Genomic DNA, 18062 nt, shown 5'->3' with positions numbered 1-18062 from the left:
AGTTCCCAACACTAAATATGAATGAATTGTTCATTACTTAAATTATTTGGTTTTCCCAGCACTACATTACATGATAGAGGGGTTCATTTTCATCATCATTTTCATTGTCAAATTTGAACTGGCGCCCTGGGACTGTTGGCAACACTAGATGGGGGTGCTAAGGTAGAAAAGTGTTGACTACAAGATTTAGGAATAGTAATTTTTGTGATTTTATTACATTTTCAGAGCTGTATTTAGACTATCTATCTGTTTTGCTTCTGTATTGTCATATGTGTTGACCCTTTGCCTTTCAGTTGTGGTGTGAACATTCATGAGATAGTTGCGCTCCATCCCCCTCCAGCAGCAGAGGCTGAAGACTGACTGAACGTCACACAGTCTATTATTGACTCACAGTCTGTTACAGTCGCAGCTTACAACAGAGTTCTGAGGATATTCAGTTCAGTGATTTTCAGCAAAATCTTGTCTGCATAATCATCATGGAGATTCAAAGTCCAGCGATCCCTCCGTCAGTGCCTGAGGACGCTGAATTGGGGCCGGTGAACTTCAATGGACTTCAGCATGAACACATGAACGCAGGAGAATCTGAGATGCCTGTGTTGAAATCCCAGAGAAGACGCAGTGATGTGAAAGTCTACAAAGAGTTCTGTGACTTCTATGTGCGCTTGTGAGTGTCCACACTTCTACTACTCCTGAGCTAGCACTTGTTACTTAAAGTAAATTAATGTGAATATTTGTGTCTTGTTTGGATTTGAAGGTCATGGGTGGGTTTTACATGGATTATAGGCTTTCAGGCATCTTTATAGTGACGTTTTAATGTAAATCTAACATTAATGCCTTGCACATTGTGTGAGTTGACATGCTTGTTAATGCTTAAATGGTAAGGCTTCCTTCCCAGACCACAAATATATTTATAGAATTTAAGCTGCAAATAGCCTACAGGGTGGTCAGAAATCTGACCTGTCCAGTCACTGAGATTATAATGAGGAAGTTAGACAGACACTATTATTACTAAACACTGGGGTTTAGGAATAATTGCATCTACTTTTATCTACTTTAAAAAAAAAAATTTGAATAGTTTATCTGTCCTTGTGTGACTTGTGTTTGTTCCATCATGTGGGGACCCAAAAATTTTATCATCTAATATTTTTCCATCATCTGTGTTGTCTTTATAGAGCACAACAGTGCCTTGCCCACATATTCAGCATCTAGGTAGCCTTTTCATAAAATCCTCCATAATAGAGTTATAAGCCATGAACCAAACCAACCATCTCTGAGGTGAATCACAACATCACAAACTTTGTTTTGAGGCAAAAAAAGTATTTGAAAACCGTACAAATAGACAAAGGTACAAGGATGTGTATTTACCGTCTCTCACGAGGGTTCAAACTACAATCCCATGAAACATTGTGAATGATGTCATTGAATAAAACAGTTAGTTAGATAGAATAAGTAGTTTAAGTGTAAAGGGAGACTGACTCGATTATGTCACTCCCATGACAGTGCATCATGGGAGTGGGTGTTCGCTCAGAGGCAAATTTGGCAGTCTTTGTTGGCTGCATTTCTCTGATCGGTGAACCGTTCTCTGCTGTACCCTGGGTAATGTAGTTGTTTACCAGGAATTCCACTATCAAACAAGCTATTTAAACAATGAAGTTGAAATAACGCAGACGGATGGCTTCAACAGAAGCCTATACCGATGAAGAACAACCTCGGAGCTCAAGGTAGGTGTGTCTTGAAATGTTTAATAAGTTATCGCTGAAAATCAATTAGTCTATGGAGAAATGTAATGGGATTTTTACTTCCGGAACCAGACTGTTGCACTCTATTGCGATTAGTGGGGAAAATGAAAAGTCCAGTATATCCTGATGGAAGCGCTCGCCTTGATCCTCTGAGTATGCTCCCATGTTCTCCTTGAATTTATCAAGATGAGTATCAATTATAGGGACATCCTACAGCCCATAGTGCCATAGTTCTTCACCAGAGTCTCAACCAGCTTCACATAGTTTCCGGCCCTGAACCACTGCGACAAAGCTGTTCCAAGCCGCTTTCTCCTTAATAGTGAGCTTCATGTGGAATTCATTGCACTCCAGGATCTTCTTTAACTGTGGTCCGACAAAGACACCAGCTTAGGGAAGAAGTCTTGCAAGTACTTTAAGGCTGCCGACTCCTTATCTAGAGCTCTGACTAATTGTTTCTGAAGGCCCAATTTGATGTGCAGTGGTGGCATCAGCACCTTCCAGGGGGTCCAACAGTGGCTCCCAATTGACGTTGTTCCTGCCCACAGAGAACTCGGTCCAATGTTGTCAGTCTCGCATGTGGTAGTGCGCCTTGGTGTCCCTGATGTCCCAAAGGCAAAGATAGGGGAAACTTGGTAAAACCGCTTTGGAGACACCTTTGACCTCCCAGCCATACTCATCATACTTAAAGGCATCCAGCAAGGTCTTGATATGTATCCACTTAGGCAGCTGTAACTAAACTGGTGGGCTAAAGGCCCCAGTAATATATTTATATTACTGGGAAGTTCAGTCCCTGGTTATTGAAGGATGGCTCTATTAAAAACTATGAACTTGACAGCAAACCCACAGCATGCATGTACAGTAAAAGTGCAGCAAAGTGCAGTTACGCATTTCACATGCAAAAACTGCATTTGTACATGCAGATCATGTATGTAGATGTTGTTAAGACATAACAGAAAACATGCTGTTGTGGAATTTCTGAGTTTGCCGAAAAAACAAATATTGTCCAATCTGAAAGGTGTGATGATGTAGCAGTTCCAGCAACGTGCTGAATTATGACGTATGGATAGATAGATGGATAGATCATTTCCTAGTAACTTCATAATATACACTATACACGGTCACCTTTCTTCAAGCAGCATGCTGCAGGTCCGACCTTTTAATGAGGCAGCCATTGTGCACCAGAGAGCTGATAGTTACAGAACAACATTTTAGATGAGATTGCATTGTTGTGTTTTTGAGTTTATTATGTATTCTTATAAAGTGTTCTTTTGCTTTTTATTTAAACTTTATTTGTAATATTGTCAAAAGTGATCAAATCAGACAGATGAATATTTTGTCTCCACAGTAACATGGCGAATGCTTTAGCAAATGCAGTATGTGAGCGATGTAAGAGCACCTTCACACCCACAGAGAAGATCGTCAACAGTGACGGCGAGTTGTATCACGAGCAGTGCTTCGTCTGTGCGCAGTGTTTTCAACAGTTTCTGGAGGGGCTCTTTTATGAGGTAAAACCCCAAGACACACACTGCTTAGACCTTATGGAACAAACATTCACAATTTAAAGGGATAGTTCGCCCCAAAATGACCATTTTTAGAATTCGAATTGACTTCTCACAGAAAGTCACAAAAGAGCCTGAAACTTTTTGCATTAGACAATTTGCATTAATGCAAATTGAGCCCCTGAAGGCAAATGCATGACACGTCTGCTGTCATCACTGAAAGCAAGTGTTTGAAGTGGCTGGTAAATTAGTACAATAGAAACAGCAGTAACAGCTACATGAATTGCTTTGATTACATTGTCAAGTATAAAGTTTCCCTTTGGGGGCAAATATCCTTTTTGCGCAATTTTCCAGTTCAGTTTATTAACATTAAGTGACTTAAATGTACATGGGGAAAAATATTATCTATAAAATTATTATAATATTATTATTAAGTGTCAGCAAAAATACTGTACTTAATACATGTACTGTAAATGCAGGTATTATCTGTATCCTCTAACACATGTCTGTTCTGAAGTTTGAGGGCAGGAAATACTGTGAGCATGATTTCCAGATGCTGTTTGCTCCGTGCTGTCATCAGTGTGGTGAGTACACATCGATCATTGGGGGGGTTTAAACTTCAGGTATTAAAATTCAGGTATATTGGGGCCATTGTTTTATTATTTATGTAGAGCAACATTGAAATGTCTGCACATAATGCTTGATTTCTTAAGGGACACGCCAGGTCTCTTGTATCTGTTAAATATATCATTTTAGAAAAACAATATCTATATATATATCTATATATATATATATTTCGATGGTTTTTAGGAACCATCGAAATATCTCATAAAAGTCCATTCAGAAAGTAGTCCCTTTTTGCTGAATTTAGTGGGTTATTTTGTCTACCTTGTTCTTTTACAGTAAAATTGTTCAGCGACGAAGATTTTGGGTATTTTACAAATTGCATTTGTTTTTAACAAAATAACAGCCTTATTGTTGAACATTAGCTATTATGTCAGGACACCAGTGGCGGCTAGAGCTTTTCAAAAAGAAGCACAAACCGGCAAGGCCGTAACCATGTCTTGAACATTAGGGGGGACCAAACCATTTTGGGGGTGGGGGGGTCACGGGTGTTGAGGTCACAAATATAATGGTCCTCTTTGGTCCTTTAATGAAGTAAAGGTATATATAGTAAATAATATAGTAAAGCTGAATGCAATCATTTTCTGAATAAAGGCTTGAAATTTGGTAAAGGCCCAAAATTTTATCATTTTTGGTTTTAAAAGATACAATATGTTTTTTTTACACAGTTGACACAGTACAAGACTACCACCGTGTCTTGCTAACAATTTGTTTCAGTCATTTTTTCTTTCTTTTTTTGACTGTCTCAAAGAAAAGATGAATATAATTTTAAATATTTTCATCATTGATGAGTCTGTAAAATGACATGACTGTGTCAGCTGACTAGAAAAAAGAAAATACACAAACTTATTTACTACCCTCAAGTTATTCCTCACTGTATTTTCCTCCCAGTAACATGTTAAGACAATCTGTTCTTCAAGAATCCTAACGCTGCTCTTTTCCACACAAAAACACTTCATATTGACCACTGCTGTCAAGGTCCAAAGAGAGAGAAAAAATCATTATAAATATAGAATACAAGTTGTGCACCTAGCTGTTGTATGGCCCCAGAAATCTTGTAAAATAGTGCCCAAGTCATTTGGACTGTTATGAAGTATTTACACTGAACTTTCACTAGTGATTTATAGTATTTGTCCTTTATGAAGCTTGACAGCTCCTGCTAACTATAAACTGTTATTCTATAGAATAGAGCTGCTTAAAATGTCATCATGTTCTAAGGAAAAAGTAACAGCATATTGGTTTTGATTAAATAAGTGAGTAAAAGTACATTTTCCATGTTTAGGTGAATTATTCCTTTAACTCCTTTAAGACTTGACAAGACATACTCAAAATAAAATGGTCTCTTTTAAAAGACTGTTAGGAGATGCTGTACAAAATTCACAATTAATCAATTATTACCTAATACATTTAGCAATAAAATTGTATGAGACTGTCCTTGCCACAACCTAAAAACTCAATTGAAGTCACAAGTCTTACCATGTTCTAGTTCTAATCTGAGGGTGATAACGCTCTACTTTGTGTTTTATTGATTTATTTATTTAGACAATGTCAAGAGAATTTTCTAAAATGCTCCTTCAAAAGCCTGCCAGATAGCCACATTCATTCAATTCCTTTTCAATATACACACATTCACGCTTTATCTTAAGCCTGATTCACTGAAGTACTTTAAACTTGAGTCCCGCCTTTATTGATTTGATTGGCTATCTCAAATTACACCGACGAGCGTGTTAGACTACTGAGCACGCTAAAATGTTCACTTTTTTAAACCATTATGTTATTCCTGCAATAACTTAATAACAATTAGACAGTGGTGCATAATGGACTGCAGCAGAACATCAACGAGGATATCAATTATTTGGGGGGACAATCTGGCCATATCTGATTATTGGGGGGGACAGGGGCGGATTGGGAAGAGAAATCTGCCCGGGATTTTACATAGAAGCTGGCCCAAAAGTTGTTGAGCAGGAGGTGTTGGGGTGGTGTCACTGTCCTTTAGTTGTTAAGAGTGGGGGTTGCTTTCCTTTTCTGCCTATCGCTGCCCCCTTCGGCATAATACGGCAGCCCATTTCAGCTTATCTTGGCCCATTCGGCCCCGTTTTGCAGCCAGACCCTCTTCCCTCAGGAAGTCCTGGTTCTCCCTATGGCCAGTCCACCCCAGCCAGGACCTAAAATGACGTGTTTAGAACCTCTCATGCAATTATAATCAACCTTTTTGCACCATTGATTTGAATGGAACAGTTATCTGCCATAGCACACAGTTTCAATTTACCTGTTCCATGTGATATTACTGTAATACCACACCACCATGTTTAAGCCCAAATCCCCATATACATTTATTGTGCTACGTAGTTAGATGCCGCAAAATTCGGCAAAACGTTTGTTTCTATTTGTAAAGCATGAGATACTATTAAACTAGAAATGCACGTTAAATTCATAACACTGAAACTGTATAATTGTAATATGATATGTGATAATTGAAACACTTTGTATTAAATAAAAAAGTACTATAATGTCAATATCCAATATATATTTAATATGACTATACTAGTGTTAGCCAATAAACAACACATTGATAGATTATGAAGCACAGACTTGATTCACGCTACCAGACTAAAATGTAAACAGATTTGATTGGAATACTGGTCACACTGTAGTAGACATTTGCATCTGCCTCCACAAAAACACATAAACGGCTATATTACCTTATCACCTCAGTTGCCCAGCCCAGTTGTGGTGAACAGTGAGATTGTAAGGAGCAAAGAGTAAATCATAACAGTGGGCGATTTCAGTCAAATCTTAAAGGAGAAGCAGCACCAAAAGTGTTTCTGACAGGGTCAGAATGAAGACGGAAAATGATTATGTTTAACAAATATGTGACTTTTTGGTCCAAAACACTTTGAACCTCTAGGAACATATTAAAATAATAATGAAAAAAGGCATGTCATGACCCCTTTAAAGCAATCGCCACTCATATAAAGTTTTTCCCCATTCAGTTGTGGAATAAGTTTGAAATTATTTTATTATTTGGCAAGTGAATAATAAAGAACCTTGAAGTACTTTGACACTCCAGACTTATCTGGCTCAATTCTACCTGAATTCACCCTATTAGTCCTATAATAAATGGCTTTTTAACATGTGTGTGATGTCTGTTTGTTGTGTAAAATTATTTCTGTATTGTCAGGAGAGTTCATCATAGGTCGTGTAATAAAGGCCATGAACAGCAGCTGGCACCCGCACTGTTTCTGCTGTGATATCTGTCAGACTGTGCTCGCTGAGGTGGGCTTTGTCAAAAATGCAGGCAGGTGAGTTTGATACAGGTCATCTACTATATAAGCATTGACAGCGCATATGGGCTACGGCTGGTTTGACATGTCCACAGTCCAAGAAAAGAAAAATAAGTAAAGTAAACTATCCATGTTTCACTAAATGGAGTCCTCATTGAATATCATTTGGAAAGAAGCATACCATAGTCCTGATTGAAATGAAAAATCAGAAAATTGTTTTCTTTTGTTCTGATTTGACTCATAATTGTAATCTCTGTGACAGACACTTGTGTCGTCCGTGTCATAATCGTGAGAAGGCTCATTGTTTGGGCAAATACATCTGTCAGAAGTGTCACGCCATCATTGAAGATCATCCTCTTATATTCAAGAATGATCCGTATCACCCCGACCACTTCAGCTGCAATAACTGCGGGTCTGTATTCAATTTACTCCAAATCCACAAATGATTGGACTAGATTTTTGGGATATATTTCAGTATTTCTGAAAACATTGTGGGTATAACATATTGATAGGCTTTTGGTCTTGGCGGACTAGATCTTCTACGCTGATGCTGTAGAGACTTGCTACTGCTAGAATATACACTGACATACTGAGTTAGCATTTGGACATGCTGCTGCACAGTTAGACAAACACAAGACATGCTACATCGAGCATGTTTGACATTCTGCTGCACCAAGAAACATACACACAGCAGATTTAGACTGGTGGAGCTAGGGTGGAGGTGGGTTTCAGCGAAACTGGCTTATCTGTACATTTTGCTGTCAAAACTGAGCCATTTAAATGTTACACAAAGAGAGAGCCGCAAGTTGATTGGCTACCCAAATACATGCCAAAGGACCAATCAGCTTACACCATGCAAGACGATTGGCTAACAGATAACAAGTTCAAAGAACCTATCAGCTTGCACCTCATAGAGTTTCATTGCTGAACTCTGGTCAATTACATCGTTGCTGACTGTGTGTCTGTGTGCAGTAAAGAGCTGACGGCTGATGCAAGGGAACTGAAAGGTGAGCTGTATTGCTTGCCATGCCATGATAAGCTGGGCGTGCCAATCTGCGGTGCCTGCAGGAGACCTATAGAGGGGCGTGTGGTAAATGCTATGGGCAAACAGTGGCACGTTGAGGTATTTCATCACACTTCATCTAAAGCGTACACTTTACGTCAAGATCAATAACCTAATATTATTTATATCCTGTATATTCACCTCTCAATGGGAAGATTTTATTTGGGTCTTCCATTTTAAACACTTTCATGTCCCAGGGATTTATTTTTTTACAACAAACAGATTTCATTTTTTTAAAGTTATATGAAGGTCACATTACAAATCTAAAATATTTAACCAGGCCTTGGTACTTTTTGAAATGCCTTGAATGTATAGATTTTACGGTTTTATCCCTGTCCCACACTCAGACTTTTAATGTTAAACTCCATTTTAAAAATACTATTTATTTAATGTTTAAAACTATTATAATCTAAACTAAGAGTGAAATATACATCAACCAATTCAATATTTATTGTGTGAAAATTATTTCTGTCAATTTTTTAAAAAGTCTGCATTCCAATTGCAGTCCAAATTTTACTTTTCAATGATACAAAGTCACAAGAAAGCCATTATACTGTATTTTTGTATTGTTATTCACAGTGTTGCTCTAAAAGCTCATGTTTTCCATGTTTTTTCTTTTTGTTGGTGTGTGTATGTGTGTAAACGTATTTTCAGCATTTTGTGTGTGCTAAATGTGAGAAACCGTTTCTTGGTCACCAGCATTATGAGCGCAAGGGCCTGGCGTACTGTGAGACGCATTACAACCAGGTAAAGTCAAATTACACTTTTGCAAATAATATATATATGGATGGATGGATGGATGGATGGATGGATGGATGGATGGATGGATGGATGGATAGATAGATAGATAGATAGATAGATAGATAGATAGATAGATAGATAGATAGATAGATAGATAGATAGATAGATAGATAGATAGATAGATAGATAGATAGATAGATAGATAGATAGATAGATAGATAGATAGATGCTTTGCCATCTTAATATTTTTGTCACATCAGTCAGTGGTTCAGGCTTTGTACTTCAAATTACTATGTAAACATATTATTATGATTACAACTTAAAAGTGTCTTCTAACTTTTCCTGAAACATTTTAAAATGTTTGTGCCATAGTTTATATAACAAAACAACATCATTCAAAAATGAATTTCTTTAATAAAAAGATTCACTGAACCGGAAAAGGTAACTCTAGATTATCTAGAAACTGTGGAAAATATGTCTCTCAAAAAGCCAGTACAGATCTGTGTAGGTTTGCAGATTTGTGTATGCTGCCATGCACATCAGTATTGTTGTCTATGTCCAGTAGCTCTTCATCTGTTATGTGTTTCTATTGGATACTGAAGCACTTCGCAATAGTGCATGATCCTTGAAATGTATGTAAGATGTTGTTTTTGTCTTGCTATAGATGCAGTGTGCAGCTGAACATGATCTTCATGCAAACTTGTCACTTTTCTTTTGTAGCTCTTTGGCGAATGCTGTTACCACTGTAACCGTGTCATAGAGGGAGACGGTGAGGCAGTTTTCTTATTATTGAGCGACTAAATGGTTTATCTGTTATCACTCTTCTTTACATCTTAATTTAATTTGATTTTAGATTTTTTATTGTTTGCTATGGACATTTTTGTAATAATACATGTATAACAGGTATAATAACTTATAATTTGATTATCATTCATACTGAAGGCCAGTGTTGGGGAGTAACTAACTAATGGGACATTTCCACTGTACGGTACAACTCGACTCAACTCGACTCTGCTCACTTGTTGGAGGTTTTCCACTTTGGATAGTACCTGGTACCTGATATTTTTTTAGTACCACATCGTTCGACGTTCCAAGCGGGCCGAGCCGATACAAAATATGATGTCAAAACCCTGCATATCACTGATTGGTCACTACCACATGGAGAGAATCGTCACCACCAGCATCACTGGATATTCGACACGGGACATCAACCCACTAATTTTAAAGTTAGCAAGAGCTATAGCAGTATAATTTGTTTACACAACGAATTGTAAAAAGAAATGGCTGTGTGCAAAACCACGCTGTGGTCAATAAACGAGGTGCAGACGTTCCTCTCATTAGAGACGAACGAAACGGCGTGAAACTAAAAAGTCTTTCAGGAAGTGCCTTAGCTGTTGGTCGTACACGGCTACCACCAGACCTACCAACAGTGTAGGGAAAAGTAAAAAAGAAAACATAAAAGGGACTACAGAACCATCAAGGAAAAGTAGAAGTGGTTCGACCAAATGGATGCTATCTAAACCGGCTAGCAATGGGAGGGAGAGTGCCCTGGACTCAGCCACAACATTGTTGGAGTCCAAGATGGAGGATGGTACGTTTTGTTACGTATATTCTGCTTGAAAGCTTCATTTTATTTAGTTGACCAGCTACTGGAAGCTTGCTTCTAAAACAACCAGGCCAATTTAACTGTAACACTTCTATAAAATCACCATGCAACAACTGCTTTATGCTGCACAATGAGCTAGTAGCTAACAGCTAGCGGTCGTGTTATTGTTTATGGTCAGTAATGTTTGTGTCACATTTAAGATGTTGTCACGGCAGTAGAGGTGGCACAACTATGACGATCAGCCTATAATCCCACCCATGTTGAGGTGGCACTAAACTGCAGTGGAAAAACAAGCTCAGAAAAGTAAAACGAGTAGAGCTGAGTCGAGTCGAACCGTAACATGCAGTGGAAAAGTGCCATGAAAGTAGTGGCTCTACCTCAACCATATTTTTCAGTAGCTTGACAATAGCTCAACTACTTTCACAAAATGTGGCAGGCGAGCCACTCCTACAGCAAAGATATACAGAGCCCCTAACCTTACCCTTTCCATAACCTTGTTTTGAAGTGTTGCCCCTTTTGGAGCTTGCCCAACCCCCTTCTAGAGTTACTCCACCCTCTTTTGGAGAGTCCCTCCCCATTTGAAGATCTCGATCGATGAAGTCAGTCAGTTCTTTCGGACAGTTAAAATAAACTATTCATTTTTATTTAGTATTGGGAACTCATTTTATTGAGTTGGTTTGTTCTGACATTTCATGTTAATGAAAATGATTCACTGATTCACTCATGGGACTTAATAGGCTCTTAATAGGCTCTTAATAGGCTCTCTTGAAGCTAAAGATTTAGTAAATTGCTGCCGTTTATAACTATATTTATGCATTTACTAAATATAAACTAATAAAACTAGAAACCCTATTTAACATACAATGTGTTCAATTTAATGTCATCTCCTCAATGAAATAATATCATCTGATCGTTGTGTATTAAAAAACTATATTCTTCTATTAATAGCTTCAATGTTGTTAACTTGACTCTAGTAGAGTCTTTACTGCTGAAGACCTCATTTACTATTCTTGTTAATACTTCATTGTGTTTCAGTTGTGTCTGCGTTGAATAAGGCCTGGTGCGTCAACTGCTTCACCTGTTCCACATGCAACTCTAAGCTGACTCTCAAGTTCGTACAGTTATTGCAAATGTTTAGTACTAAGTATCAAATCGAAATAAACATTCAAATGTAAATTAACATAAAAACATAATCTTTCATTGCTGAGTTGTTATTTCACAGACTGTGAACTTGTTGTCGACTGAAAGCACTGGTGTGTGTGATATTGTTCAGGGATAAGTTTGTGGAGATGGATCTTAAGCCGGTGTGTAAGCGCTGCTATGAGCGAGTGCCAGAGGACCTCAAGAGACGTTTAGCCAGGCGTGAACGTGACACGAAAGACAAGAGAAAGAAAATCCCCATCTGTATATAACCAGTCTCATCTCTAGTTGTGTTCTCTCATAGGTCAGTACACTCATCTTTTGTTGCTTTATCCTCCTGAGTATTGATTCGCTCCATATAATAGTCTGTTGATTTCATATGTTTTTAAATCACCATTCCACATTCTCATTTAGAACAATAAAAACATGAAAACAAATCAGTTAAGATGACTAGTTTGAACAAATATGTTTTGGTGAATCCCAAATCACATACTCCTGCACTATTCTGTCATTTTGTAGTCCCATAATTAGTGCCAGTAGTATATTTACACCAAAAATACAACAAAAAGAAGTGTACTACAAGTACCCGTATGATGTACTTCTTCAACCGAATCTGTTCATTATTTAAAGGAATAGTTCACCCAAAAATGTAAATTTGCTGATAATTTACTCACCCACAGGCCATCCGAGATGTATCTGAATTTTTTTCTTAATCAAATTAGAATTTAAGATTTTCTGGATTTCAATTCAGGCCTCCTCCTTTAAACAATTCAAGTGAATGTACTCCATTATTTGATGGTCCAAACTGCAGATTTAGGGTGCATCAAAATAATCCACATGACTCCAGTCGACAAATAAAGTTCTTCTGAACCCAAACGATTGATTATTTTTAGAAACAAAACAATAATTATATACTTTTTATCTACAAACAAGCTCATGAGAGGGATGACCAAAGCTCGTTGGTAAGATCACGCGTCACGTGGAGGAGGCATTTCTTACAAGAGAAACTTGCACAGACCACAGACTAAGCGCCGCTCACAAACCAAAACAGTCCAAAGCAATTTCAAAACAATATCAAATTTTCATTAAAATTCACTTCCAAATAATAATAAAAAACATTACTGCAGTAAATAACCATTCTTTATTTCGGAGCAATGCCATTGCATTATCTACTGCTTTTCCTTTAGCAGAAATATATAGGCTATGACTGTCAGGAATTCAAGCCACATGAATTGAGTGTAGGTGCGGTGAATTAGAAATCAGGTGATGAGGAGCGGAGCGCTGAGGGAGGCGTGACTATGAAAAAGTTTTCACACATACACGAGTTCACTGGAATAACATCACGGGCTGATTAATTCGACCATTTGTTTCTTTTGATGGTCTGAAATCTTCATGGGTAAAATGTTCACTGCACCCTCCAATATTTGAGAGAATGTAGGGGTGTACTGATATCCAGGTTTAGCGTGATAAGCCAGAGCTTCAGTCGCTCATGATCATGTATAAACAATCGTTGAAAAGCTAATATTTAGTGTGCATTTTCTTTGGGGATTCTAGAAGGTTGAAGCATCCAGGATACACACACCAGACAACCATTCTGAACAATACACTTATACAAATACAAATCTACAGCAAAGACAATTCAACTTTTGTACAGCACTCATTCTCTTGTAAACAATGACATGCTTCCTGCCTCCTCCATGTGACGTGTGACCTAACCAATGAGCTTACGTCATCCCTCTCATGAGCACATGTCACAGAGATGTAGGGAAAAGTATATAAGTATTGTTTTGTTTCTAAAAATAATCAATCGTTTGGGTTCAGAAGAACTTTATTTGTCGACTGCAGTCGTGTGGATTATTTTGATGCACCCTAAATATGCATTTTGGGCCATCAAAAAATGGAGTACATTCACTTGAATTTTTTAAAGGAGGAGGCCTGAAATTAAATCCTAAAAATCTTAAATTCTGTTTTGATGAAGAAAGAAACTCTTGGATGGCCTGAGGGTGAGTAAATTATCAGCAAATTTAAATTTTTGGGTGAACTATTCCTTTAAGATATAAGTGTTGAACTGAGCTTGGCATGCTAAAGGATAAGCATTGATGCTTTGAAACGGCACTTTCATCAGCTAAAAAATGTAAAACGTTTAGTGTTCCATTTGGGACGATACTACACTTTTAAAATTCATACACTACATGGCTGAGTGCATAGTGTATAGTGTAAGTGCACAGTTGTAGAGTATCTTTTGGGACATGGCTTTTTACTCTTTCATATGTTCAAGTGACACTCCACAACTGCTTTTAATTAAAAATGAATGACTGCTGACCCAAACAGCACAATGCCCTTTCTACATACTCAGAGGCGCAAACCATATAAGGTATGCAATGCATAGGGGCACCATGTAAAGGGGGGCGCCAGCGGCTCACTAAAGGTGGTGCAATCAACCTTCTCGACCCCTCCAACATAGCTCATATTTAAAATTGGAATTTCAACCTATAAGAAATTATTTAGCGATATCTGTAATTGTGTTTTGTACAGGAGTGAATGACAGATCAGTGAGAAATGCTACTAGTAAAATGGCATTTATAGAAATCAGTGATAATGTTTTTGACTAGTATCATATTTTAAGAACAAGAATTAACATTTGAACTAGTTCAAACCTAATTAATGAAATAAAAAATGGGAGTTTTCACTTGTAGTAATTCCATTGCTGATATCATGAATTAGCATTGAATCTAGTGAAAATTGAGTTATAGATATCTCTAACGTATATCCTGCACATGATTAAATGTCAAAAGGGCTTGTGATACACTTCTCAGTGATTAACTTGCATAAACTAAAACTAGTGTAATTTTTTCTGTTCATGTTTTTATTCTAGGTGTTTTTAGAAGACAGGAAAACAGTGTGCAGGACGTATGTTAATGAAGAGACTTAAGAATCTGATCATTACAGTCAAGACTGTTTTCAAGCAGCTTTCTGAAACAGAGGCGACAGTTTGTAAAAGTTATACTCAATTACATAATACAACAAAATAAGGCCATAATATCTGAGTTTATGGAACATTTATCTGGCCAAGAATTTGTTGTAGGCTACTTTTTATCATTTGTATGTTACAAGCTGTATCACAATAACAAAACACATATTTTACTGCGGTTTTCTGTTTCAATAAAGACCACTATTAATTTACTGTTAAACTCTAAAAAGATGGTGTGTCCATACATAAAAATAGCCCTATGTATTTCTATGTATTTTAGCTGTTGTAAATTAAGGTGTGTCATTTTGTGTTCTTGCTTGAGTTGTGAAGGATTGTATTTGACGTGTCATAGTCATTATTATAAATATTTTTGCAGTTGCAAAATTATTCACATATTTCTCACATTTTGATTGTTGATACATTTTGACACAAATAAGAGACCAATTGCATTCTTTTTTTGTCATTAACATTTTATTAATTCCATACATAAAAAATTATATAAAATTAGGACAAACATAAATACATGGAATCATTTATATCCATATTATTTCAAATAAATTTGGCTAAACTATCATATTCAGGGATGTAGTGGAGGCTAAACGCACGTAAACGCCGTTTACGCACCTCCCAAAATTCGGAAATAGCATTTACCCACCTCCAAAGTGGGTTTATCCACCTCTAAATTGCGTTTATCCACCTCTAAATAGATAGTTCCTAAGCCATTTTAAATTAAACTTATGTCGTTTTAGTTTCATATTGTTCATTATTAGTTTCATAGGTTGTTAAACCTAAGACGAAGTCTTTCATAATGCGCGTGCATCGATATTGACTACTACCAGCTATATACAGCGTGCTGACCTCAAAAATCCAGCTGTATTCTAACAATAACTTAGCTCTCCTTATTAGCTAGGCTCCTTGCATGCTGGCTAATAACATAGCAATTTTTCTCTGGCCCAGCTCCGGCCCACACAACCTGCTTTTGCTTGGCCCACATACCGCAATGAATGACGGCCCTAGTGTGGACCAGGTCTGGATTCCAGACAAGGGCTACACATGGGCCATAACTGGGCCAAGTCTCAGCCAAGTTAATTACCCATAACTGGCCCAGAATTGGGCCAGATCAAAATGTAACATTGGAACCAAAACATAACCTTAAGTAAACCATATCAACACCAGTATTTAAGCAGAAAGGCCAGAACTGAGCCACACCCGAGACTGAAACACAGGTGAACTAAAACCTGGCAGCCACAATATGGGCCACAGATGGGCCATGACAGATCCACAATATGGGCCACAGATGGGCCATGACAGATCCATATCTCAGCCACCTGTATGACCATAGCTGGCCCTATTCTGGTCTGGACCAGATGAGTTCCATGTCAGCCTCAACACCACCATAACCAAGCCACTTACACACCCCTCCCAGATGAATAGTCACAACAAGACAGTATTCTGAACAAATATTTATTTGTGTTAAACATCAAAGCATTGGCATCTGACATTTTTCAGTTGTACAAACAACTCCTATCTAAAATGGCACTCCTCTCTCAGTTCAGCAAAAAATAATAAAAACAAAAATAAAACAAGTGCAGTTTTTTGAAGTTTTTCATGACGCTTCACTTTAAATGTTACTTGATCATCCATGTTTCTGGTCATCAAGTTTCATTGCTTTGCCTAATGCTTGAACGTCCATGTTTCTGGTCACGAACAAGATTCACTAAACATATAACACTAGAACATGTTTCTAGTCATCAACAAGTTTCACTTCACAAAACACTCGGTCCACGTTTATGGCTAGGAACAAGTAGCACTCTTCAAATGACTCTGAAACAGTCATGATTCTGTCACTGAACAAGTTGAACTCTGGACTGAACATCCATGCCTAAAGCCTGTTAACCAGTCATATTGTCCTTATGCAATTTGTTCTTCATCCTTTCTTTTCGTCCACCATCTCTGTCTGGGGCCAGATACAGCCATTTTTTAATGGTGGAATCAATGTCTTTCTCTGTGGCATCAGATGTTAGACGGTTACGTCTCACAGCCGCTGAAAAACACAAGCACACATGGTGTATAATTAACTTATGCATCATCAGGTAATGTGGATATTGAATAAAACGCAATATTACAACAAAACCTGAACCCAGATTCAAATTCAAATTTATACTGTCTACTACAGGCGAAAGATCAGTTAAGATCATGTATATTTTTACTTTTTTTAATTCAGTGTATGTTTATGTTATGCAACCTTGAGCTTGTATTGAGCCATACATAAAATGTTCTCTTCCTCCTTCACTTTCTTAATCTCTAATATAGTGCATTCATGCTCAACCATGCTGGTTCCAGATTTGTTTTGTTCATTCATGCTTTAAGCATTTAAGTAAAGAGAGAAAGAGAGAAAAAAAACTTTGTGAGGTCAATCTCCACTTGATTTAAAGGAGTTTTTTAGAAAACTGGACAAAAGACAAAAGGTACAAGACTGTGTAATTAAAGGCTTTATAAAAAGAACTGCAATCCCATGTATCACTACATAATCAAATTAAAAACAGCATGACAGTGTAGTTTTTCAAAAAGAATTCCACTTTCAAAATATTATTTAAAAAATAATAATTAAAAAAAAAAAAAAAAGCAAGCTGATGGCTTAGGTAGAACTGTCTACAATCAATTAACAAACTAGCTCACATAAAGTCTGTCTTTGCAGGTTTACAAAATGGTGTTAAAATTTAATTTCCATTTTAGACTGGAATTTTTACTTCCGGAACCTGACTGTTGCACTATGTACTTCATCTGCTCGCTCCTTTTCCTCTGCCCTCCTCTTCCCATTTCCTCTTTTTGTACTCCCATGCTCTCTTCTTCTAATCATCTTAAAACTTGAAAATCTATTAAAATAACTTTTTTATATTAAAAGTATAAATGACAATTTATATTTATATTTGCACTTCTACATTTTTTAGGATTTAATTTCATTTTTAGTCTAGCTCCATGTTCAATCTGACTCTAATTTCAAGTGATCATTTAATTTAGGCAATATTACTAATTAAAAACTGATCACAAAAATCAATTGTACGTTAATTTAGATATTTGATTATTCTGGAAATCCGATATACCTTCATATTCATATTCATTATTTGTTCATTAAGGACCTACCATTGCTCAGAAATTCACTCTGTGAACAGTGAACGCACAGACACAAATTTGCCAGTTCTGTAACTTACTCAGATAATACATGGTGATTATAATACTTTTTAAATACTCAACTACTCAATGCTCAATACTGTTTATTACTTATTGTCAACTTAATTTAAAGGTTGGATGTTCAATGTCAAAATTCAACATATATTACAGTATACGGATCTTCATAAGTATTGTTAGAAATTTTCCGGTTCCGATTATGGTTC

General features: G+C 37.0%; 1 protein-coding gene across 1 annotated transcript; it reads left to right on the top strand.

Moving 5' to 3' along the window:
* The first annotated feature begins 387 nt into the window (after positions 1-387).
* Positions 388-16217, top strand: lims2 (LIM and senescent cell antigen-like domains 2). The gene is made up of 11 exons (XM_052149000.1): positions 388-664; positions 3085-3244; positions 3756-3822; positions 7044-7164; positions 7409-7558; positions 8119-8269; positions 8864-8956; positions 9671-9719; positions 11592-11667; positions 11830-12000; positions 14572-16217. The coding sequence occupies exons 1-10, from the start codon at positions 477-479 to the stop codon at positions 11966-11968; spliced, it is 1194 nt and encodes a 397-aa protein (XP_052004960.1). The 5' UTR covers positions 388-476; the 3' UTR covers positions 11969-12000; positions 14572-16217.
* The last annotated feature ends 1845 nt before the right edge of the window (positions 16218-18062 follow it).

The sequence above is a fragment of the Xyrauchen texanus genome, chromosome 18 (assembly GCF_025860055.1).
Source record: "Xyrauchen texanus isolate HMW12.3.18 chromosome 18, RBS_HiC_50CHRs, whole genome shotgun sequence".
In the NCBI taxonomy this organism is placed as follows: domain Eukaryota; kingdom Metazoa; phylum Chordata; class Actinopteri; order Cypriniformes; family Catostomidae; genus Xyrauchen; species Xyrauchen texanus.
Note: the sequence above shows the minus strand (reverse complement) of the source record. Positions and strands in the feature narration are given on the sequence as shown.

Coding starts and splice junctions, on each gene's coding strand:
- lims2 (XM_052149000.1), top strand. CDS start 477: ATGGAGATTCAAAGTCCAGCGATCCCTCCGTCAGTGCCTGAGGACGCT. Junction 3,823..7,043: donor TCCGTGCTGTCATCAGTGTG/GTGAGTACACAT, acceptor CTGTATTGTCAG/GAGAGTTCATCATAGGTCGT. Junction 8,270..8,863: donor GCAAACAGTGGCACGTTGAG/GTATTTCATCAC, acceptor ACGTATTTTCAG/CATTTTGTGTGTGCTAAATG.